General features: G+C 39.2%; 1 protein-coding gene and 1 pseudogene across 27 annotated transcripts in view; one reads left to right on the forward strand and one right to left on the reverse strand.

Moving 5' to 3' along the window:
• LOC309653428 (lysine-specific demethylase 6A-like) overlaps positions 1-26,914 on the reverse strand; it is a 164,280-nt gene that overhangs the window by 119,516 nt on the left and 17,850 nt on the right. For 24 of the 26 annotated variants that reach the window (XR_014259154.1, XR_014259155.1, XR_014259156.1 and 21 more), the window contains exon 3: positions 17,681-17,789. The exons of the other annotated variants lie outside the window; for them this stretch is intronic. Coding sequence is in view for 20 of the 24 variants with exons in the window: in XM_082448068.1 (XP_082304194.1) it covers positions 17,681-17,789 (109 nt within the window). In the remaining 4 variants the exon portion in view is untranslated. The remainder of the gene's footprint in view (positions 1-17,680; positions 17,790-26,914) is intronic. 26 annotated transcript variants of the gene reach the window in all.
• On the forward strand, positions 10,676-11,800 carry LOC309653440 (gamma-glutamyl hydrolase pseudogene; annotated as a pseudogene). Its single transcript has one exon. The product of its transcript is annotated as a gamma-glutamyl hydrolase pseudogene (transcript).

Below are 26,914 nucleotides of genomic sequence, written 5' to 3' on the forward strand. Positions count from 1 at the left end.
TTTTCTCTTGCAGGTTTTAAATTCCCAACATATTAAGTTGTAGGCCAAATTCCAAAGGAACTTTTCGTGTGGTCAGTTCCAGCACAATGTGTTTGGTAAACAAACTCATGAAGTGAATTCCCATAAGTGTTTGAGTATTTATCAAATAACTGACCATTTCCAATAGAAAAGTAAGAAAACTTCGGCTTTGTTTTACTACAACTTGTACAAGGTTCTGTGACAGGGCACAGTCTTTGCTTCCAGGGATTGGGATGGGGGCACTGCGGGGACCTGGCAGAATTATCATCTTTATTCTGTCATAAATCTGAGGGTAAGGGGCAAGTATCACACCCTGGACATGTATTCCTTATGCTCTATTATATAGTGTTATTAATGATTAAACTGATCTTAACAAAAATTCCTAGCGGCGGAACCTTGAAATGCATGTACTTCGATTTATGGCCAAATTTTTTAGTTAGCATTTTAGTTTTACTTCAAAATTATTTTCTTTGTTTTCCAGACTAAGCATAGGGTTAGTACAAAGGAGATGAAATCTAATGGTTAAATTTCCCATTTGTATTTTATTTTCTTGAACATTTTTTTTCATAGCACTTTAAGAAGATTTACAAATCAATGCACTTTGGTCAGAAAAACAATAAATTTATCTTATTTAAAAAACACACAAAGAACTCTTGAAACTCAACCATGGGAAAACAGCCTGATAAAAAATGAACCAGAGAACTTAACAAACACCCCACCAAAGAAGAGATACAGAGGGTAAAAAATCATATGAAAAGATGCTTTACATAATGTCATCAGGGAAATACAAATTAAAGCTATATACTTATTTAGAAAGGCCAAAATCAAAAACACTGACGATACCAAATAATGGCAAGGCTGTGGAACAGAAACTCTCATTCATTCCTAGGGAATAGAAAAATGGTACAGCCAATGGAAAACAGTTTGGTGGTTTCTTACAAAACTTACACATACTCCTATCATATGATCCAGCAATCATATTTTTTACCCAAAGGAGATGAAAATTTTATGTAACTATAAAAGCCTGCACATGGAGTTGCCTCTTGCCCAAGTTTCCATTTTAAAGTTTAGATATCTCCCCTTAAGGAGACAGGCTGTCAATCTTTCTTTCCCCAACTCATCTACGTGTTGCAGAAGCTATATTCCAAGCAAGTGCAAATGACAGCTAGGGCTACTTTACTCTACAAGCTCACATTCCTGGGATGGAAGCTCTAATGCACAAACAGCAGAGAAAACTATGTTCTCTAATTGCCCTTACCTATATCATACTCCATGTCAGGAGAGGCAAGGTACCTGTCTAACACCTCCTACTGTATCAGAGGATCATTCCAACAGAACACGGCCACTTATCCCACACTCCAGCCCTGGAAAAATGTGGCAGAGGTTCTATGTTATAGAACACAGAACTCAGTGGCTATCCCTAAATAACTGAATTTACATGGAAAAGATGTTTAAAAAGTTAAAAACTAACACTATTGTTGAAAACAATGGAAACTTTTTTATATTAAGTAATTAACAGGAGGTTGTTAGCTCTAAGAAAGGAAAAATCAAGTACCTGATAAAGGAGTTGTACACACAATACTACACAAATAACTCTCAAAACTCAATAATAAAACATATAAAACAAAAAGTGTAATAATAAAAGAAAAACATCACAGACTAAGACACCAAGTAAGCACAGGAAAAGATGTTCACCATCATTATGGAAATGAACCATACTAACAATAACAAGTTCTGACAAAGATAAAGAGCAACAGTGATTCTCATAAACTGCTATTGTAAATACAAACTTGGAACAGCTACTTTGGGAAATCATAAGCAATTTGTTGTAAAGTTATAATAAACTTACCAGCAATGCACTGACCCAGAAATTCACTCCTAAGTAAAATTAAAACTTAAATTCATACAAAACCTGGTATGTAAAAATTTTAGGCACTTTTTCCACAACTGCCAAACTTCCTTTAATGGGTGTTGGGGTACACAAACTGTCGAACATCCAGACTACAGAATATTGTTCAGCAATACAAAGTAAATATTGATACACCCCATAACATGAAGAAATCTCGTGTGTCATGCTAAATTAACAAAGTTCAAACTCAAAACATTGTCTAAATTTATCCTAACAGAAAACAAAGCCCAGGTCTCTGATAATTCTGTGGCGTCAACGTATCAGAACTGTACTACCTGCCTCCAAACTTCTTATGTGAAAGAGAAAAATGCTAAATAATACACAGATCGCTCATGCCGCCATGGTACTTTTACTAAAGGATAGTTTATTAATTATTTTAAGTCTTTATTGAATTGGTTACAATATTGCTTGTTTCAGGCTTTGGCTTTTTTGGCCCCAAGGCATACGGGAGCTTAGCTCCCAGACCAGGAATTGAACCCACACCCCCCTGCATTGAAAGGCAAAGTCTTAACCACCCAACTGCCAGGTAAGTCCCTAAAGGATGGTTTAAAAAGAAGTAATTCTAAAAGACACAACTCTTTTGTAAAGATATAAATGAAAAATGCAAATAAAAATCAAATCAAGCCAAAGTATCAAATACAGACCAAATTTTTGTATCTAATATTTAATGAGTAAGTTGACACATGATTCAAAACAATTATTAAAAATTATCCTTCTGAAAGAACATCTCTCTGTACCCATGGGCATACATAATCAATCAGTGTTCAACAGTTCTAGTCAGTGAAGCATATAAAGCTGAATATGAACTCAAAACCACTGCAGGCACCAAAACCAAATTATAAACAAAGTATATACCACTGAGACAGGCTGGGAACTGGGGCCCTTTACTGCAGTGCTTGCTCCTCTACCTGAGCAACAATAAGGGACTAAAATAACTGTGCACGTGTATAGCTGGGGCAAATTATGAACAAGTTACAAAAAGACCAAAAACCACCTACCACAAGGTGCCAGGAGAAAAAACAGTACTGTGCACAATTTCCTGCACACAGCACCAACAAAGGGAGTGGGCAGACCACCCAAGCCACCCCTCTGGCCTGACCCCTGGATCCGCCCCTACCCTCACCCAACTTAAGGGACCAGCTAACACCCTTTAGGGAGTAAGCCAGGGAACCTGTTAACTTGTTTTTGCTCCCCCCCTGCTGCAGCACTGAGTCCCAATAAAACTTTGCCTTAATTTCTCTTCTAGCCTCTTATCAATTTCTATTGATAAAGTCCAAGAACTATGGTCAGTAACATCACCAGCATATTTTATACCTTTTTATGACAACAGATTAATGTCAGTACTGAATTTCCCTAATATATTGCTTAGCTAAACTTTAAAAATTTTTGTTTTTAGTACAATTATCAATAGCAGATAACCATGAAACATACTAAGTACAGACTTAAATGACAAAGAAAGGTATATACTATACTACTGCATAAAACTGTAACAGGAAAGAACAATTCTGACTCCATATTAGATGTTTTTTATTTTAATCTCTGTATTCTACTGCTTTTGCTTTGAGTTAAATTCAGGCCCATAGCCTGAAATATAGAGGATAGCCTATTCTCAAGGCTCTTACCTTTAAGAGTATAACACTTTTCCATTCACATAGAAATTAAAAGTTGCAGAACAGAGAATAACATATTTTTTGCTGGAGGTTTACAGGAACATCATGACCTGACCTGAGTGGACAATTATAAGAACAAAGGATTTCGATACCAAAAAGTATGCAACAAACAGCCACTCCCTTCCTCTTTTAGTATAAAAGAAGCCTGAATTCTGACTGGGGTAAGATGGTTCTCTAGGACAGTAGTGCCTGAACTTTTGGCACCAGGGACCAGTTTCGTGGAAGACAATTTTTCCACGAACAGGGCAGGGGGGTCAGGCAGTAATGTGAGGGATGGGGAGAGGCAGATGAAGCGTCACTCCCTCTAGAGATCGGGGGTTGGGGACCCCTGCTCTAGGACATGACTCTACCATCTTCTCGGTCTGCTGGCTTTCCAAATAAAGTCATTACCCCTTGCCCCACCAGCACATCTCCCAATTTAATGGCCTGTTGTGCGGCAAGTAGAACACGTTCTCACTCTGTAACAAAACTACTATGGTATTATTAAAGCAAAGCATGGACAGTAAGTATTCATTACTAAAAATAACCTAAGCTGAAGTAACATAATCAATTTTCTGATTTTAAAAAATTTCAAAATTTACAGAATATTTAAGGGCCTAAAGGAAAGAAAGTATCAAGCTGAGAAATTAAGAGTTAAAGATACACTTTAAATGCTAAGCTAAAGGGCTTCTCTGGTGCCATAGTGGTTACGAATCTGCCTGCCAATGCAGGGGACACAGGTTCGAGCCCTGGTCTGGGAGGATCCCACATGCCGCGGAGCAACTAAGTCCTGGGGCCACAACTACTGAGCCTGCACTCTAGAGCCCGTGAGCCACAACTACTGAGCCTGCGTGCCCCAACTACTGAAACCCGTGTGCCTAAAGCCTGTGCTCCGCAACAAGAGAAGACACCGCAATGAGAAGCCTGTGCACTGCAACGAAGAGTAGCCCCGGCTTGCCACAACTAGAGAAAGCCCACGCACAGCAACAGAGACCCAGTGCAGCCAAAAATAAACAAATAAAAATAAATAAATAAATTTATAAAAGGAAAAAAAAAATGCTAAGCTAAAAATTTAACTTCTAGGACAAGGGTTCTCCAAGTTTAATCCCAGATGACTCAGTTACCAATTCCACTGGGAAATCCACATCCTCAGGCCCTATCTCAGATATCAGTGAGTCAGAAAATCTGGGGATGGAGCCCATCAATTGGTGTTTAACACACTGTAGGTTTCTGATACACTCTGAAATTTGATAAGCATTGTTTTAGGGACTCAGAAGTGAAACTCCTACAAAGGGAAAACTGTAATTAAAGGTAAGAATTATCCTTAAAAGGGGGGGTTCTATGGGAGTATGCTAATAAATTTAAGAAACACTGGCTTACCCTCATTATTTCCATTAGGACGCCTAATAATCTAAGATGTTCTATAATTCAGGTTCACTGCTATGGTGGGAATAGACAGTATATACAATAATTATAAGATAAACGCTTAATTCCAAACATATTTTACAATAGAAACCTCTTTTTACCAAGAGATAATACATTCTGTGAAACTGTACAGAAGACAATATTATCAGTAATGTTTCTGTGTGTACAATATACTGGCTTTATATAAAGCCCAGCCTAATAGTAAGGAAAAGACCCTTTTGAAATGTTTAGGGTATCAGTTTATATAAAACTAATTTCTTTCTGTTACTCAAAAGTAGCTGAATTAAATTTTAACAAATGTAAGGCATACGTTTTAAATAAGCTAATGCATGTGTCACCTAGCTTCACAAAATTTCTCTTCAGAACAAGAAAATTATGTGATTAGCAATTAAAAGAAACAAGGCATCCCATATGAATATACAATAAACTAGAAATTAAAGTATTCTCAAATATAAATCCCAAATTCAAAGCCACAACAGAAAATGTCCCAAGAGACTTTCTGTTTGGAAAAGAGAGCAGACACTATTCTTCCTGCTCCTCCCTAATAAGTAAGACTACAAACCTTGGAAATAATAAACAATGGTACGCAAAGAAAGTTCAGAAAAAAGTAAAAAAGAAATGCAGAATGTTTAAGAACTCCAGGCCTGAAGGAAAAATATAGCTACAGGGACCTTTACTAGGTTCACCCAAGAAAAGGTCAACAAAGTACAATGAATACAATGATCCCACATGCCAGAGAGCAACTAAGCCCACGAGCCACAAATAATGAGCCCGCATGCCACAACTACTGAAGCCCGCGCATCTAGAGCCCGTGCTCGGCAACAGGTGAAGCCATGGCAATGAGAAGCCCACGCACTGCAATGAAGAGGAGCCCCCACTCGCCGCCAGTAGAAAAAGCCTGCACGCAGCAACGAATACCAAAAAATAAATTAATTAGTTAATTAAAAAAAAAAATCACCTGAACGTTAGTTAGGTATTCTGCCTGATTACCATCCTCTATAAGGAAAGTAACCTTGCAATATCTTATCCACTTCTTTTCTATTACAGCTTCTTTGTTCCTGACTCCTGCTACCTATAAAATGTCTTCATGCCTTCTACAGCTCTGCAAAGCTCCTTTCCACCTGCTAGATGCCACCCAATTTATTACGAGCTGAATAAAGGAAAAAGATCTTAAAGGAAATGGATCAAGGTGGTGGAGTAGTAGGATGTGAAATTCACCTCCTCCCACAAACACATAAAAATACATCTACAGGGACTTCCCTGGTGATCCAGTGGTAAAGAATCTGCCTTAAAAGGCAGGAGACGTGGGTTCGATCCCTGGTCAGGGAGAGAAGATCCCACATGCAACAGGGCAACTAAGCCCTTGTGCCACAACTACTGAGCCTATGCACCTCAACCAGAGAGTCCGCATGCCTCAAACTACAGAGCCCACGCACTCCTGAACCTACATGCCACAACTACAGGGCCCACATGGCCTGCAGCCTGAGCACCACAACTAGAGAAGAGAAAACCCGCATGCCACAACCAGAGAGAAGCTTGCACTCTGCAACAAAAGATCCTGCATGCTTCAACAATGATCCTGCATGCCTCAACAAACATCCTGAGTGCCACAATACAGAACGCAGCCAATGAAAATTAATAAATAATAAATTAAAATCCTTAAAAAAAATACATCTACACATGGAATGATTCTCACAGTATCTCCTGAACACCTGACAGAAAACCTCAGACTTCTGAAAGTGCAAGAAAATCTCCATGCAACTGGGTAGGACAAAAAAAGGGAAATGGGATAGAACTTGCACACCTTGGAGGCGGCTGTGAAAGGTTCCTGTACCCTGGGAAACCGCCTCACCCATAGGGAGATCAACCAGGACAGAAAGGAACTTCAGAGCCTCAGAGGAGAATGCAGCAACTGGTACGGAACAGCCAGAACAGACAGAGACCAAGAAAATTCCCTTGAAAGAAGCAATGAAACAGACTTCTTCAGTCTAACAAACACTGATTTCTAGAACATTCTCTTCTCTCCTGATTCGCTGTTTCTATCTGGATACTAGAACACTCAATCAATTCATACCCACCTTCATAACACTGACAAGGTCTTAGAAATTCTTTGTAACCAACACCCCCCAAGTATATAACTCATCCTTTATATTTCTCCAGTCTAACAGAAATTCAACGTTATTCATCACTTGGACTATTACAATTTTACAGCTCATCATTCTCTATTCAACTCATTTATCACTGCCTACTTAAGCTTTCTGAAGTACAGCTGAGATACAACTCAACTCCCCACAAAAAACCATTTTTCACCACCTCTAAAACCATTCATCTTCAGTTTTCTAGTTGTGAAAATCCTATTTATTTTCTAAAACCCAGTGTGAAATGTCACTTCCCTATAGCCTTTCTTGGTATACAAACTCAGTGCTACTTCTCTCTACATGCTCAAGTAATATATCTGTGCAATTTTAGGCCTCTTCATTATATTAATTTTTTAATGAAATACTATGTACAAATGCCTTATCATTGCTACCACCATAGGGTACTTAAAGATAAACAAGGCTTAACATTAATAGCCAAATGTTTAATATTTTTTTAATTAATAAATATAATGGATAAACAAACTGTGCTCCCTCCATACAGAAAAACATTATTCAGCCATAAAATCAGTCAAAAAAATCAGACAAAGGTATGTCACTGATCGAATAAAATTTATATTTTAAGGCAGGACAAAAGAATTTAAACATGAAATTCTCTCTGTGTGTCCATTTGGACCTCCTCCCTCTATCCCTAATGTGCAGCGTGCAACCTGTATTACACATTAACCAGACCTTCTTAAAGACTGGAGTGCCTGCTGAACCACAAGGATCATTTTTTTCCTGTCTTCCAATGCTAGCAAATGTAACTTAAATAATAGTGCTCTTTCCAACTCTGTAGGGGGTCCATGGTGACTTGCTGCTACCTTTATACGTGCTTACCTAGACTACACATCCTTGGTGAACTTTATATAAAATGTCAGTATGTCATGTGATATATGATCCTTTATCTTCTTTGTCTTGAAAATGTATTATGACTCTGTCTTCAGCTTCTAATAGAACACTTCTCAGAGTGTCTGTCTCCGGGGTTATAATCCTCGATTTGCCTCACATAAAATTATTGTTTCTTCTTAATTTGGTTATTAATTAAAGTTTCATCAATATTTCCTTGGTGTAGCTGACAAAATAACAGAGATGGGACACCTGAAGTCCACCCTGACACAGCACTTGGTACCAGAACAGGCCCTATGCCCCACCTCCATTCTCAGTATTCCTTAGGTGCTTTAATGAGTTCTCCTTATATCCAAACATCATTGCTTTAAATGATGTCCTGAATTTTATTTGAATTGGTTTTCCTGGGACTTGGAGTCCTAAGGGGATACCAGTACGTTTCCTGGGCAGGGACATAGAGGAAACTGTAAAGTGAGCTGGGTTGGCCTGCCTTTTTTTTTTAATTTCTCTTAAATTGTAAAGGTTATACATATATGGTCTGAACTGTTTGCTGGTGAAATGACAGACTGACCCTGATCAACTCAAAATAACAGACTTTTTTTTTTTTAGAAATTCACGTTCTTTTATTTATTTATTTATTTATTTATGGCTGTGTTGGGTCTTCGTTTCTGTGCGAGGGCTTTCTCCAGTTGCGGCAAGTGGGGACCACTCTTCATCGCGGTGCGCGGGCCTCTCACTGTCACGGCCTCTCTTGTTGCGGAGCACAGGCTCCAGACGCGCAGGCTCAGTAGCTGTGGTGCACGGGCTTAGTTGCTCCGCGGCATGTGGGATCCTCCCAGACCAGGGCTCGAACCCGTGTCCCCTGCATTGGCAGGCAGATTCTCAACCACTGCGCCACCAGGGAAGCCCCATAACAGAGACTTTTGCTCCTTTTGACCACAAAGAGTTTTCAGCTAACTGAGAATCTAGCAGAAGTGTCTGAGGATCAATCCTCTGCCATGTACTTGTCCTACAGGAGATCCCACTACAACCACTAAGTAAATTCGGGGAGGGGGTGGGGGGAGACACGGACACAAGGGCACATGTACAATAAGGCTGATCACCTAGTGCTCTGAGCACCCACAGCAGTTTTAGACTGTTGGAGGGAGAAACCAACACATATAAAACACTTGAACCTCACTCAAGGGTACTCCTTGGGAAGCTAGACTCAGAAGCAGCTGATCCATTACACTGGCCTCAGAAAGTTGTTCACATCACATCTGACTTGGGCTCCCAAATAGAAACGGTGCCACAAAGGACAAGCAGCTCCCTGACGGACAGCCGCTCACTGGAACTCCAGCTGTCTTTATGTACAATGGAAACAGAGCCAGTGCTTGCAAGCACTTGTCTGAGCTATTAAATGGCCAGGATCGAGCCCTTTTGACATGCCAAAATTATAGAAAAAACCAAATTGATAAAACATCTTTTCAAACTTCTGACCTTGACAGAAACAAAATATTCCTAGAAGAAAGCTCTAAAGTCAACACAGCAAACATCACCGGATACTACAGTCTTGGCTCAATTATTAAAACCTAAAACTGATATTTCAGGGCCTCTCGCCATCTGAGATGGCCCACACTCTGTGGCCCACACTATGCCTGTGGAGTGTGTTTCTCCCAAGGCCATTCTTGCCTTTTGAGATGGACCGCATTCTGTCCATGGAATGTGTACCTCTCTAAATAAAACCATTTCTTCCTATCACTTTGTCTCTCACTGAATTCTTTCTGTGATGAAACATAAAGAACCTGAGCTTCATTAAGTCCTCGGGCCAGATGGTGGAGGAGAAGGACGTGCTCTCACTCCCTCTTGCAAGAGCACCAGCATCACAACTAGCTGCTGGACAATCATCGACAGGAAGACACTGGAACTCACCAAAACAGATACCCCACATCCAAAGACAACGGAGAAGCCACAGTGAGATGCTAGGAGGGGTGCAATCACAGTAAAATCAAATCCCATAACCACTGGGTGGGTGATTCACAAACTGGAGAACACTTATACCACAGAAGTCCACCCACTGGAGTGAAGGTTCTGAGACCCACATCAGGCTTCCCAACCTGGGGTTCTGGCAACGGGAGAAGGAATTCCTAGAGAATCAGACTTTGAAGCCTAGTGGGATTTGATTGCAGGACTTCAACAGGACTGGGGGAAACAGAGACTCCACTCTTGGAGGGCACACACAAAGTAGTGTGCGTATCGGGACCCAGGGGAAGGAGCAGTGACCCCAGGGGAGACTGAACCAGACCTACCTGCTAGTGTTGGAGGGTCTCCTGCAGAGGCGGGGAGCAGCTGTGTCTCACCACGGGGACAAGGACACTGGCAGCAAAAGTTCTGGGAAGTACTCCTTGGCATGAGCCCTCCTGGAGTGCACCATTAGCCCCACCAAAGAACCGGGTAGGCTCCAGTGCTGGGTCACCTCAGACCAAACAACCAACAGGGAGGGAACCGAGTCCTCCGCATCAGCAGACAAGCAGATTAAAGTTTTACTGAGCTCTGCCCACAAGAACAACACCCAGCTCTACCCACCACCAGTCCCTCCCATCAGGAAGCTTCTTGCACAGGATCGGACAGGAGTCCATTGCTGCCTCACTTAGCTGCACGCCCACAGTGCCTTTGAAACGCAGCGGGAGGCAGCGAGTGCAATGGCAAGCTTCAGTCCTATGCTGAGCATGCTGGGACTGGTTCTGTGCAGGGCGGCAAGCCTTGGGCTGTCGGCTGCTCCCACCCCAACCTCCAAGAACACCATCATCGGAATATTAATGCAAAGATGCCACAGTGAGGACATGAAAATCCTGAGAAAATATTATATTCCTGCATCCTATGTAAAGTATCTGGAGTCCGCAGGTGCGAGAGTTGTACCCGTAAAGCTGTATCTTAAAGATAAAGAGTATGAAAAGCTTTTCAAATCTATTAATGGGACCCTTTTCCTTGGAGGAAGTGTTAACCTCATCAAGTCAGGTTACACCCACGAGGCCAAAATATTTTACAAGCTGGCTGAACAGCTAAACCCCAATTATTTCTTATTATTCCAGAGTTTTGGCAATGGAAACTATTTTCCCACGTGGGGGACCTGCCTTGGATTTAAAGAGCTTACTTATCTGGTCAATGGAGAGAGCTAATTAACCCTCACAGACACTGTTGGAATTAAAATGCCAATTAACTTCACTAGAGGTCCACTACAGAGCAGAATGTTCCAGAATTTTCCTGCTGACTTGCTGCTGTCATTAGCAATAGAACCTCTGACTGCAAATTTCCACAAGTGGAGCCTCTCTGTGAAGAATTTTACAAAGAATGAAAAGTTAAAGACGTCTTTCAGTATATTAACTACAAATACAGATGGCTGTATTGAGTTTATTTCAACAATGGAAGGATATCAGTATTCAGTATACGGTGTCCAGTGGCATCCAGAGAAAGCACCTTATGAATGGAGGAAAGTAAAAGGCATTCCCCATGCACCTAATGCTGTGAGGGCTGCTTTTGATTTAGCAGAGTTCTTTGTGGCTGAAGCTCAGAAAAACAATCACCATTTTGAATCTGATGTTGAAGAAGGCAAAGCACTAATTTATCAGTAACAGCCAGTTTATACTGGAGACATTTCTTTATTTCAGCGAAGTTATATATTTGATTGAAAGTTTTCAATGTTAACAGAGAAATTTTGATTAACTCCATGATTAAACTGTTATAACAACTTGCTACTCATGACGATAATACAAGGCCACAGAGATTCCTTTTCTATGATGTTACTGGCTCTGATTCTTCATTCAGGATATTCAACTATTTATACCCCATATGATAATCAGTCATTGAAGCACATACATAATCTGAATGTTTTTCATGGAAAAGGTTTCTTTTATCTAAAGAATAGAAAAGATAAATTTACTGAAAATACAAAAATAAAAATAAAAAAGGAAGCTTGCACAAGCTTCTTAGATACCCTCATCCATCACAGGGCAGACTGCAGAAGCAAGAACAACTACAATCCTGCAACCTGTGTAACGAAAACCACATTCACAGAAAGACAGACAAGATGAAATGGCAGAGAACTATGTACCAGATGAAGAAACAAGATAAAACCCCAGAAAAACAACTAAATGAAGTGAGCATAGGCAACCTTCCAGAAAAAGAATTCAGAATAATAATAGAAACGACAATCCAGGACCTCAGAAAAAGAATGGAGGAAAAGATCAAGAAGATGCAAGAAATGTTAACAATGATGAAAAACACAGTAAATCAGATTAAAAATTTGCTAGAAGGAGTCAATACAATAACTGAGGCAGAAGAAGGGGTAAGTGACCTGGAAGATAAAACAGCGGAAATAACTACCGCAGAGCAGAATAAAGAAAAAAAGAATGAAAAGAATGGGGGACAGCCTAAGAGACTTCTGGAACAACATTAAACGCACCAACATTCAAATTACAGGAGTCCCAGGAAAAGAAGAGAAAACGAAAGGGTCTGAGAAAATATTTGAAGAGATTATAGTTGAAAACTTCCCAAACATGGGAAAGGAAATAGTCAATCAAGTCCAGGAAGCGCAGAGAGTCCCATACAGGATAAATCCAAGGACAAACATGCCGAGACATATATTGATCAAACTATCAAAAATTAAATACAAAAAAAATATTAAAAGTAGCAAAGGAAAAGCAAAAAATAACATAGAAAGGAATCCCCATAAGGTTAACAGCTAATCTTTCAGCAGAAACTCTGCAAGCCAGAAGGGAGTGGCACAATATATTTAAAGTGATGAAAGGGGGACTTCCCTAGTGGCGCAGTGGATAAGACTCCATGCTCCCAATGCAGGGGGCCTGGGTTTGATCCTGGTCAGGGAACTGGATCCCACATGCATGCCGCACCTAAGAGTTTTCATGCCACAATTAACAGTTCACACACCACAACTAAGGAACACAACAGCTGCAACTAAGACCAAGCACAACCAAAAAAATAAATAAAAATAAACATTAAAAAAAAATCGATTGGGCTTCCCTGGTGGCGCAGTGGTTGAGAATCTGCCTGCCAATGCAGGGGACACGGGTTCGAGCCCTGGTCTGGGAAGATCCCACATGCCGTGGAGCAACTAGGCCTGTGAGCCACAATTACTGAGCCTGTGTGTCTGGAGCTTGTGCTCCACAACAAGACAGGCCACGACAGTGAGAGGCCCACGCACCGCGATGAAGAGTGGCCCCCGCTCGCCGCAACCAGAGAAAGCCCTCACAGAGAAACGAAGACCCAACACAGACAAAAATAAATAAAAATAAATAAATTTTTTTTAAAAAATCGATGAACGGGGAAAACCTACAACCAAGATTACTCTACGCAGCAAGGATCTCATTCAGACTTCACAGAGAAATTAAAACCTGTACAGACAAGCAAATGTTAAAAGAATTCACCACCACCAAACCAGCTATAAACCAAATGCTAAAGGAACTTCTTGAGGCAAGAAACACACAAAGACCTACATAAACCAAACCCAAAACAATTAAGAAAATGGTAATAGGAACATACATATCGATAATTACCTTCAGTGTAAATGGATTAAATTCTCCAACCGAAACTAAAAGACTGGCTAAATGGATACAAGAACAAGACCCGTATATATGCTGTCTACAAGAGACCCACTTCAGACCTAGGGACACATACAGACTGAAAGTGAGGGGATGGAAAAAGGTATACCATGCAAGTGGAAATCAAAAGAAAGCTGGAGTACCAATTCCCTTATCACACAAAATGGACTTTAAAATCAAGACTATTACAACAGACAAAGAAAGACACTACATAATGATCAAAGAATCAATCCAAGAAGATATAACAAATGTAAATATTTAGGCACAAAAGATAAGCACACCTCAATACATAAGGCAAATGCTAACTAAGAGCCATTAAAGGGAAAATTGACACAATAATGTTAGGGAACTTTAACACCCCACTTTCACAGAACATCCAAATTGAAAATAAATAAGGAACCACAAGCTTTAAATGACTCATTACACCAGGTGGACTTAATTGATATTTATGGGACATTCCATCCAAAACCAACAGAATATACTTTCTTCTCAAGCACTCACAGAACATTCTCCAGGATAGATCATATCTTGGGTCACAAATCAAGTCTTGGTAAATTTAAGAAAATTGAATTTGTATCAAATATCTTTTTCAAAAACAATGCTGTGAAACTACATTTCAATTACAGGAAAAAAACTGTAAAAAATACACACACATGGAGGCCAAACAATACGCTATTAAATAAGCAACAGATCAATGAAGAAATCAAAGAGGAAATCAAAAAATACCTAGAGACAAATGACAATGAAAACACGACATCCCAAAACTTATGGAATGCAACAAATTCCTTCTAAGAAGGAAATTTACAGCAATACAATCCTACCTCAAGAAACAAGAAACATCTCAAATAAACAACCTAACCTTACACCTAAAGCAATCAGAGAAAGAAGAACAAAAAAACCCACGTTAGCAGAAGGAAAGAAATAAAGATCACATCAAAAAAAAAATGAAAAAGAAATGAAAGAGTCAATAGCAAAGATCAATAAAACTAGAAGCTGGTTCTTTGAGAAGATAAACAAAATTGACAAACCATTAGCCAGACTCATCACTAAAAAAAGGAGGAACTTCCCTGATGGCACAGTGGTTAAGAATGTGCCTGCCAATGCAGGGGACATCAGTTCGAGCCCTGGTCCAAGAACATCCCACATGCCGAGGAGCAACTAAGCGTGTGCGCCACAACTACTGAGCCCGCGTGCCACAACTACTGAAGCCCATGCACCTAGAGCCCGTGTTCCGCAACCAGAGAAGCCACCGCAATGCGAAGCCCGTGCACTGCAAAGAAGAGTAGCTCCTGCTTGCCGCAACTACAGAAAGTCTGCAGACAGCAACAAAACCCAACGCAGCCAAAATTTAATTAATTTTTTAAAAAAAGAAAAAAAAAAGACTACTCAGATCAACATAATTAGAATGCAAAGGAAGAAGTAAAATTTGACACAGCAGAAATACAGACGATTGTGAGAGATTACTATAAGCAACCATATGCCAATAAAATGGACAACACGGAAGAAATGGAAAAATACTTAGAAAACCACAACCTTCCAAAACTGAACCAGAAGAAATAGAAAATGTAAACACACCAATCACAAGCACTGAAATTGAAACTGTGATTAAAAATCTTCCAACAAACAAAAGTCCAGGACCAGATGGCTTAACAGACGAATTCTATCAAGCATTTGCAGAACAGCTAACAAGTTTCCTTCTCAAACTCTTCCAAAATATAGCAGAGGGAGGAACACTCGAAAACTCATTGTACAAAGTCACCAACACCCTGATACCAAAACCTGACAAAGATGTCACAAAAACAGAAAACTATAGGCCAATATCACTGACGAACATAGACGCAAAAATCTTCAATACAAGCAAACAGAATCCAAAAACACATTAAAAGGATCATACACCATGATCAAGTGGGGTTTATCCCAGGAATGCAAGGATTCTTCAATATATGCAAATCAGTCAATGTGATACACCATATTAACAAACTGAAAGATAAAAATCATATGATCATCTCAATAGATGCAGAAAAAGTTTCTGACAAAATTCAAAACCCATTTATGATAAAAGTTCACCAGAAAGTAGCCATAGAGAACCTACCTCAACATAATAAAGGCCATATGTGACAAACCCACAGGCAACATAGTTCACAGTGGTGAAAAACTGAAACCATTTCCTCTAATCAGGAAGAAGAAAAGGTTGCCCACTCTCACTATTATTATTCAACAAACTTTTGGAAGTTTTAGCCACAGCAATCAGAGAAGAAAAAGAACTAAAAGGAATCCAAATCAGAAAGGAAGAAGTAAAGCTGTCCACAATGAGAGAAGCCACCACAATGAGAAGCCCGCGCATCGCAAGGAAGAGTAGCCCCCACTTGCCACAACTAGAGAAAGCCTGAGCCAGGCCAAAAACAAAAAACAAAAAAAAAAGCAAAAAAGAAAGAAAGAAAACATATGTTCTCCATGTAAAAAAAAGAAAAAATCAGTAATCTTTTGATGTTCCGACTACCTGTTCTTTGCTGCAAAAACTCCTATACACCTGGGTTCCCCACCTTGTCTCTGTGGAGCAATCTCTCAGAGTTATCTGAGATGCTGTGTCCCAGGCTTAAGTCCTCAGTTTTTTCAACCAAATAAAACATAACTCTCAACCTTTTGGTTGTACATTTTTTCAGTCAACAGCTCAAACTTAGAGAAGATTATCAGTATACCATACAATGCCATGAATAAATGTCAGATTTTCGAATATTTTCTAACTTAAATGGAAAGTTTTTTAAAAATCAAGAACAAAAATAAGAAATGCTGTTTGTGGGCTTCCCTGGTGGCGCAGTGGTTGAGAATCTGCCTGCTAATGCAGGGAACACGGGTTCGGGCCCTGGTCTGGGAGGATCCCACATGCCGCGGAGCAACTAAGCCCGTGAGCCACAACTACTGAGCCTGCGCGTCTGGAGCCTGTGCTCCGCAGCAAGAGAGGCCGCGATAGTGAGAGGCCCGCGCACCGCGATGAAGAGTGGCCCCCACTTGCCGCAACTGGAGAAAGCCCTAGCACAGAAACGAAGACCCAACATAGCAATCAATCAATCAATAAAAATAAATAAATCTTTAAAAAAAAAAAAAAAAAAGAAATGCTGTTTGTGTTTCAATACATTAAAAAAATATATTTGGCCTAAGGTCTCATGATAGAGAGCTCCTAAAATACTTGGAACTTCCTGAGTGAAGAGTGTTTCTGTTTTTCTTAAGAGCCACTTATTCACTTAATGCTAATAAGATGACTTAACAGCGAGCCCTTAGGTATCCTTAGGATGAGGCAGGTAGGTGGGAGAAAGCGTGCAGATTAAGCTCTACAATAAATTCCTGGAAACTGAGATTTTATGCATCCAATTCCTCAGGGAAATAAGTTCCTGAGCTCAGGAAACTTCCAGACCTCATCAATGTACCTCTTCATTTAGCTGTTCATTTGTATCCTTTACAATATCCTTTATAATAAATTGGTAAATGTTTCCCTGAGCTTTGTGAGTCATTTTAACAAATAAATCAAATTCAAGGAGGGGGTTTGGGAAACTCTGATTTACAGCTGGATCATCAGTACGACACATAACAATCCTGACACAACTGGCTTCTAAAGAGGGACAGTCACGTGGGACTGAGTCCTTTACCTGTGGGACCTGTTTTATCTCCAGATAAATAGTGTCAAAATTGAGTAAAATTTATAGAACAGTGACAACTGGAAAATTGTTTGATGGTGTTGGAAAACACGCCAGGGTTACTCTTCCGAAAAGTTCCACACTTGTATTTATAGATGAAAATATCAAACAACATCTCTTTCTGTGATAAGGTTTTAAACACAGGTTTTCAAAAAGGCAAGCACAGCAGCAACACACATGTATGTTGTTATGAATTTTACACAATGATCAAATTTATTGAATATTTACATGGAATTACGTAAAATTTTCACATTTCCATCTACTCTGTTTCTCATTGCTTGTTTTGTTTGAGCTTAGAAGAAACTAAACAACAGTTCTAAGTGCCTTGATAAAAAGTAAAAGCAATTACATTTTTATATGACACAAACATAAATTAAGCAGAAATTTTAAAAGAGAAAAAGATTACCTTTTGGATAATCTTCCAGTAAGAGGTTGAAGTGACCTAACTGACAAAAGAATTCAGACTCCACTTTTCCTTCAGCTTTTAAGATTAAAGATTCGTAGCAGCGAACAGCCTAGAAATGAAAAATATAAGTATTAAGAAAAAGGTAAAATCCTAATTGTATCCTTTCTGAGAACACATATACACCCCATGAGATCACCTGAGAAATCAAAACAATCAGTGTCAGCTCTACCACAGACACAGGACTCAATTTCTCTCAGAAATTAGAAGAAACAGCTTTCTAATTACATATTAAAGGAGCCACTGCTGATGATCAAAGTGCTCTCCCATACGAAAAAAGGGGGGACTAAAACCTGCCAAATAAGATAACTTAGGAGTTCCCTTAATGACTTTGTTAACTGTATAACTAAATTATAACTTTGATTCTTGTTCACATAACAAAACTACTCTCAAATAAACACAGAAAGAACTTTCTTGAATTTAGGGAGCTAATAACTACATGTGATTTTTGAACATTTGAAATGTAGCAAGTGCAAATTGAGATGTGCTGTAATTGTAAACTAGACAACAGATTACAAAGACTGCATACAAAACAGTAAAATATTCACTAACAATTTTGTTAACCATTAAGTTAAATAAAATATATTATTTAATTTCATGTTTCTTTTTACTATTTCTAATACAGTTGTTATAAAATTTAAAAATCACAAAAGACATTAAAATTTTGTGCTTCACAACATTTCTATTGAACCAAGTTGCTCAACAGTACCTACCATCTGTACTGATCAGCTATCTTTGCAAAGAAACACTAGCTTTTAGACCACCATACACAATTGAGTGTATTTTCTGGAAAATACGTCAATTGTTTTCTTACTAATGCTCCTCATATATTTCAAACATACTAACTTGAATATTATCCCACCCCAATACCCACAGATACCTCTCACACTTTTATTAGAGAAAAAAATAACACTTAAAGAATCCCCTTTTTTTTAACTTCATAAGTCTGCAAAAAGAAGAAATGATTTATTAAAAACATCATAAAGAACAATGTTCTGCAGAGTTGTCACTAACAATGGGAAACTTTTTCATGTATTAAGATATGGAGGAGAGTTCCCTGGTGGTCTAGTGCTTAGGTTTCCACACTTTCACTGCCATGTACCAGGTTCAATCCCTTGTCGGGGAATTGAGATTCTGCAAAGCTGAGTGGCATGGACAAAAAAAAAAATAGATATGGGGAAGTCATTCTGGCTTTTAGATGGTTCAGCCTAAACTTTGTGTGAACTAAAACAGCCTGACCTATTACCTATCAAACACACATAGCACATCTGGTTTAACCATTAACATAAAGAACTCCATGTTCAAAGATAAGGATAAAAAACTCCCTTCCTATAGTGTCCGTGTTAACACTCCTTGGAAGACAAGGTTCGCTTTCCAAGGTCATGCTGTCCAGCTGTATCCATCTCTTTTGAAACCTGGAAGGAATGTAACCCTGTCATGTTTGGTATATGTTCTTTGTTCTGATAAGTGTAAGACTGTGCTGAAAACCATGCTTCAAGGAACAGTTCCTCAGAGCTACTGAGAGGCTACGCTGGCCCCTGTGCTAGAGTTCTCAGTTTGGCTTGAATAAAACTCTTTTTTAACCTTAATTAAAGATTGATTATTGCTTATCTGCATCAACACTAACCACAAGAGATCTTAGAAACTTAACATCTTCCTGTCTTATTCTTAACACGTTACTGACCGGAGACATACCAATAAGTTTTTAGAGAGTGATACAATTAACATCACTGTGCAAAGTTGTTAACAGCTTAAAATTGATCAAGGGTTCATTTTTCAACTTATGATGGTCCCTCTTCCTTTCAGCCCCTCCCAAATTCTCCAGGTTAGTTTTCCGCAGCAGCACCACATTCATCAGGACCTCCTACTGTGAGACAACTCAGGGAAGCAGCTATCACTATGCATGGCTGGTGAAGGCAGGCAGTTTTGGTCAATGGTTCTCTAATACACTTAGCTAACTATGCAAAAGTACCAAATCAAGAAAACAATTAAAAGTCTGAATCTACTCTTGAGTCCCAGAAATCACTATAATTAGGAAATACAAAATTTCAAGATTCTCTCTTACTCAAGTCATCTATGATTTCTACCTGGCAGATGGTTATAATACAAAACACAAAACTTACCGAAGTACTTTAACATTAAAGACTTAATACCTTAAAACTATTAGGCCACACTGATCATTTTAAAAACTTACATTAATAAAATAAATTTGACATTTTAAAATTAATATAGGCATTCTAAATAAATCTTCGGTTATTTTCTTACTTTTTAAACTCATATGTTATTTAGAAACTTCAAATCTGTAATAGTTTCTAACTTTCTATATCTACTTAAATTAATGGGCAAATGAGTTTTCTGACTCAAAAAATATTTAAAATATCAACAATAGAAATTTCCATGATTTAAGCAAATGAATACTAACACACAATATATATCCCCCTCATCATTATACATTCATACCACTGCCAGTGCCTTTTGCTTCTTTATTAATACATAATTATTCACATCTAAAATTGTAACTGAGCAGGACCCTATGGGGTCTTCCCAGGACTGACCCTTCCCCCATATTCTCTGCTGTAGCAGCCACATATCCTGATGTAGCTCCTAAGTACCTACATAGTATCTGATGCACACTTCCTGAGTTTACAGATGCTAAAACCACCATCAAATATAAAAAATTAACTACTGATGATCATGAGCCCCCAGACCTAATGGCACCTGAACACTGATAATATTAACTGTCCTATTACCTCAACATCAACCAACTAGAAAATTGTGCCAGAGCTGATCACATACCCTACCATCTCCCTTCCTCACCTGGCCTTTAAAAACGCTTTGCTGAAACCCTTTGGGGAGTTCAGGGTTTTGGGGGGCACAGGTCCCCCACTCTCCTTGCTCGCCCCTGCAATAAACCTTTCTCTGTTCCAAACTCCAATGTTTCTGTATTGTTTGGCCTCACTGTGTGCTGGTTGGGTACACAGACTTGAGTTCAGTAACAAAATTAAGAGTATCACTGATTTTCTCATGAAAGATAATGCCTAGTAAGAACTAGGAATTTAAATGCATCCGCCCATAACTCAGGCTTGAGTACCCGATTAGTAACCCACCACTAAATACATGTCGGTGATAAAAGATGACGCTGACAGAATCAAATATCAAAGGAGATGAAGGTGAACAAGGTGGTGGAAAAAAAGACAGTCTCCAGGTACTTACACGTCAGCCTTTCATAGTGATGTAACTAAGCAGGACCCTCTGGGGCCTACCTGGGACAGACACCTCCCCCATACCCTCTGCTTTATCTCCTATCTGAAGTACCTAGGTAACAACAGTATTTGATGCACATTCCTGAGCTATTTTACAGATGTGAAAACCCCCACCAAATGGTGGATGTTAACTACTTGATGACCATGAGTTCGCAGCTCCCCAGGCCTACTAGAGCCTGAGAATTGACAGTGTTAACTGACACCTGTGACATCCGCCTTGTTACCTCACCATCAGCCAGATCAGAGAATTGCGCAGGAGCTGATCACACACGCATGCCCCGCCCACCCCAAATCTGGCCCTTAAAAACTCTTCCCTGAAACCCATCAGGAAGTTTGAGTTTTTTTGAGCATTAGTTGCCTTGACTTCTTGATGGCACCCTGCAATCAATAAAGGCTGAACTTTCCTTCACCACAAACTGGTGTCAGACCCAGGTCTAGTTCAGTAACACTATAACTCCTACATTTTTTTAATGTGTTATAATTTCTGATACTAGATACGTGAACTCTGTTTAAAGGAATATAAGTAAATAGAGATATATCCCACTGATGCTAGAAGAGTAAGCTACAAGAGACACTTGATTTTTTAATAATACTATTTGAAGTCAAAAGACTAATTAAAAATGTAGACTATACGTAATTAGCTATTTAAAACAAAACTCAAGCAAATTTCCATCCTGTTTGTCTGTCTGACCTTAAACATGTACATGGTTTGTTGGTGGTAAAAATTGATGCTGACAGAATAAAATATCAAAGCAGATGAAGGTGAACAACATGACAGCAGTGGTTTTACAAGAAGAATGGAGTTGGGGGTAGGGATTTGCTCCTTTCCCAGGGGCACTTGGCAAAGTGTGGAGACATTCTGATTAACCACCTACAATGCACAGACAGGTCAGCTTCCCACAATCCAATCAAAAATGTCATCAGTGATGGTGAGCAGACAGCAGAGTGAGCTTGGACTCCAAAACATTCCCTGGTAATTCAGTGCATATGACTCCATGATCCCAATGCAGGGGGGGAGGGTTCGATTCCTGGTCAGGTAACGATCTAGTTACCTCCTGCATGCATGCCGCAACTAAGAGTTCATTTGCTGCAACTAAGAAGTACGCATACCACAACTAAGACGCGAAGTAAGCAAAATGAATAAATAAACATTAAAAAAAGAAAGGAAGAAAATATAGGATACTGGCCCCAGAGAGCTGAGGTGCACATGAAAAGAATGAGTCCAGTGAGCGCAGTGTATGTATCTTCTCACACATAGGAAAGCGCTGAATTCCTTAACTTGGGATATCTGGTTTTCTTTAATTACCAGTAATCTTTTGATGTTCCGACTATCTGTGTTACCGAGTCGAAGCTCGCTCTGCTGGCCGAATGACAGGCCAATAAATCAGGAGACCAGGTGTTGAGGAAAGGAATACAACTTTATTCGGAAAGCCAGCAGACCGAAAAAATGGCGGACTAGTGTCCCCAAAAAACCATCTTGTCAGGGTCTGTTTGCCAGCTTCTTTTATAGAACAGAGAAGGGAAGGACATGAGAAAGTAAAGTAAAAAGGCTATTAGTATTGCCTGGCTAGGTCAGCATGGGGAGGGGACGTATTAATTTCTTCTTTTCTGTAGCCATTCACAGGTGGGCCGGGTCAGATTGTCTCCCTGTAAACTGAACAAAGGCACTTTAGTTTAACATTCAGGCAGAGGGGCAGGGTTCCCTGAGGCAGGCCATTATGTATGATTATGTTAAAAAAGCAACAAAAAGCAAAGGTTAATGTAAAAGAAACATCCAAAGTGGAGTCCAGTTTTGCTCTTCCCTGTTAAAATTCCCCACTGTCAATGTCCATTCCACAATATTGTGGAAAAAGGGGTGACAACCGTTCTAACTGCTTCGTCAGATGGATCTTTCTGAAAGTGCCCACCATTGGTGCCAGTTGTTCCAAATGCTGAGATTTGTCTTCTTTTGTTCCTCTTTGTAAAATGTCTACTTAAACAATATTCACAGCCTGAAAGTTGAGATTTATGTTTTATTCAGCAGGAATTTTTTTAGGACTTCAAACCCAGGAGCATCTCAAGATAGGAAATTTAGCATTTTTCTATATATGGGAATATGCATGAGTCTGGGCTCACTGAAATTATTCCTTTGATATACACCTCAGCTGTCTCAGGCTTGTATCCTATATTTTCACATCCTGAGTTTCCTCACAGCTCAACTGAGGGAGTGGCTGCAGTCTGATGGCTGCTAGATGGCAGGTATTCTCGTTTCTGAGTTTCCTCAGGGCTCATGGGCTCACGCTGGAGGGCTGCAATCGCTGCTGACTGACATGGGCAGGAAGCATTCTATTCCTCAGATCTTCCCCTCTTCGTCAGGAATTTGACCAATATTTGGGAGACATTTCATGATCAAATTTTGTCCCACAACTGGCAGGCTCATCCAAGGTCAGGCAAAAATTGTTGATATGCCACTCCAGGTGCTAATTTTTGGATTAGGCCCTATCAATAATTAAAGATTCTCTGGATCCTCTAAATAGTCTAATATGATCCAGGAGATATTTTCCCTTGTTGCTTCTTCCCATACCTAGAAATCACACTATTACAATTATTTTACATTATAAATGTAATCTATTTAATCTATTTCCTCATGATGTTAGCCATCATCTATTTCGTATGGAGGCCTGGTTACACACTACGTACTGTAAGAGAAAACAATCTTATAAAATAAACAGGATAAAAGTAATGCAGCTAGGGACTTCCCTGGAGGTGCAGCGGTTAAGAATCCACCTGCCAATGCAGGGGACACAGGTTCGAGCCCTGGTCCAGGAAGATCCCACATGCCGCAGAGCAACTAAGACTGTGCCCCACAACTACTGAGCCCATGAACCACAACTACTGAATGAAGCCCATGCGCCTACAGCCCTGTGCTCCACAAGAGAAGCCACCACAATGAGAAGCCCGCGCACCACAACGAAGAGTAGCCCCCAGCTCACTGCAACTAGAGAAAGTCTGCACGTAAATAAATAAAGCAGCTAGTAACATTAACAAAGTCACAGTGCATCAGGGAGACACAAACCACAAACAATTTGGAAACGAAGAACAAATTAAAGCAATGATTAGCATAACTAGTTGTAATCCAGTCCCAATAAAATATCAAGTCAGGAGAGCCAGCTGGAGAGGCCAAATTCTGGCAGGATCAGGTAGAGAGAAAAAGATAAATGCTTAATCTTTGTTCACAAAGAAATACTTTATAACAGGAAAAGTTTTCTGGAAAATAAAGATTAAAGCTAGTATATTTCCCAAAGTCATAAAGTTATACATCATATTCATCAGTTCATTTATTCCCATGTAATTAATTACCATTGATGTGAATAAAATTATCAGGTTTCCTATTAGTTTTGTCCTTTGTTACTCAGTCCAGTGGTATTATCTAAAGGTTATAAGAAACTTTTATTGGCTAAAGTTTCCTTTTTACAAGTCTTCTTGAAGATGTGGCAGTTTTTTGCAAAGCATTACCTTAGCTGCCTATGAATGATGAAGGTCTTAAAGAGGCAAGGTTAAAAATGATTACAATTTTTCTTGGCAAAGAAGTTTATCCAAATTGCTGTAACTTACAACATTTTAAGATAAAGATTAAAATTATAACATTATACCAGGACATATATTAATTTCAGGAACTTTACATAATTTCTAGAAGGTCTATATTAGTGACATTTACCATACAATATAACCTATGAAGATTTACTACTCATTTGACAGTTCTTCCCATGTAATTTAACATACTGAACAAACCTATCTTTCTTTGGGATGTTACAGGAGCTCTTTGAAGCATACTAAAGTTAGCCAGAGGCCGAAAGAACTTTATCAGAATTTGATTTAGGAAGTTTTGTCAAAAAACAAAGAAATATATATATATATATATCTCAAAGGGTCTAGAACACTCAGTCAGATAGGATCATAGGTCACTGAGAAACAGTAGTTACTTAAACCAAAGTAACAGTAAAACATTTCAAAGGCAAATATAGAACTGATCACTTCAAAGGTAAAGAAACTTAAAACCTGTTATCAAAGGCAGTTCAACATTTTAAGAAAACTTGTCCTCTTAACGGAGAGAAAATCCAAATTCAAGTTTTGCACCAGCTTACTTTTAAAAATTCATTTACTCAAAAAAAAAAAAAAAAATTCATTTACTCAATTAGGTTAATCTCAGCCTGACCATGCATAAAACTCCTTTTACTCAAAACATATACCTCGCTTACATACTCTATACTGAAATGTTTTATTATTTTCAGTAGCTTTAAATACATATTTAAATTAGAATCCCGGACTCTTAAAAATCTTACTTTCCAGTGAAGACCAAGAGGCAAGTAATAGTACCGAAATCTGGAGAGACTTTTAGATCATTTTCAGAACATAATTATTCCTATAGAGTTTACCTAAAGGCTCTTATCTTGTTTACATTTACTTTAGTTAAATCACATCAAGGGATTTTTCTTGCTGACAAATTTGCAACAGATATAACAAGATTTCATTTAAGTTCTATTAAACCTAGGTGCGCTGAAAGTATACTTGATGCCTCTAAAGACGTGTCTATATAAATTGCATCAACAAACTTAAACATCAATACCAGGTATTAATTTAATACTAAATATTTCCTAGTTCACATGAACCTGAAACTCATTTAGCTTAATTTCTCTTGTATTTAGAATTGTTTGGTTTGTAAGCGCTTACTTTTCTTTAAGCCAGTTTAACAGAGTTCATCCACAAGTCAACCTCAGCAATGTAATCCAAAGACAAAGACACATTCAAACACACAAACAGAAAGACCTCATAGTTCTCATTTCAAAATTTCAGCCCTGAGTCAGGTAATGCAATGTAAAACCCATCAATTTACATAAGTAGCTGCATTAAAGTTGGGTTTCCGGTAGATGGAACAAATCAAGCTTACTTGTTAAATTTTTTTATTTACAGAAAAGACACTTAGGATTTCTCTTTACCCTTGACAAGTCAATTTCTAAATTACTTTACTTTCTTTTCAAAATTTGCATTTTGAAAAGATGGCAGGGATGAGGGTTCCTGAGAAGACCAGATAGGGCATTTCCATCTCAAAGACACAGACAAGTTTCTTCTAGGATGATTTTGTTTCCTTCTCTGGGTTTCCATGAGTGGCATGTGTAGGCTTAAAGCATGCTCCGGTGGGACCCTGATGTCAAGCTGTTCTGGCGAAAAAGTTACTTGAGCATTTAATTTACAAAGGAGATCTCTTCTCACAAAGGGGGATTGGACACTCTGGCATATATAAGAAGCTGTATTTCACGGTAAGGTCTCCTAGTTGGCATTCTAGAGGTTGTAAGAATTAATGGTTTTGTACTGCTCCAGAAATCCCCATCACTGGGATAGACTGAGATGTTTTCTGTGCCACCTTGGTGTTTATCACAGAATATGTGGCACCCTTATCCATTAGAAAGTCAATCAACTTGTTCCCCACTGTCAAAGTTACCCGGGGCTCCTGTGGGGAAATTAGAATTGGACGCCTCAAGTCTAAGGGAGTCCCCTGGCCTCCTAACAGGATATCAGTGCAAGGGAAATTGTCCTGCTACGGAGGTGGGTTCCGGTCCAACCATGGTGCCCTATCGGGTCTTCGATGGTGATACTAAATGATGTCCTTGTGCCTTGGGGGTTATCATAGAAACTTCTATTTGATCCCCATGGGTAGGGGAAACAGAAGATGGTGAAAGGCGTGAATATGTTGGCAGAATGGGGGAGCAGCTGGAAGAACTGCCAGTGCAGGCTTCTTGGCCAGTGGGGGAGCTGGATAGGCCGGAGGGGGTTTAGGTTTTGGAGTAACATGTTCCCACTCTCATTTTCACCCTCTTTCACCTGTAGAACAGGTTCCCCCTTGGGTTTCCCTACACCATAAGGTGGCAGCCCTCTG

Source organism: Balaenoptera physalus (assembly GCF_965194825.1).
Source record: "Balaenoptera physalus genome assembly, chromosome: Y".
NCBI classification, from domain to species: Eukaryota; Metazoa; Chordata; class Mammalia; order Artiodactyla; family Balaenopteridae; genus Balaenoptera; species Balaenoptera physalus.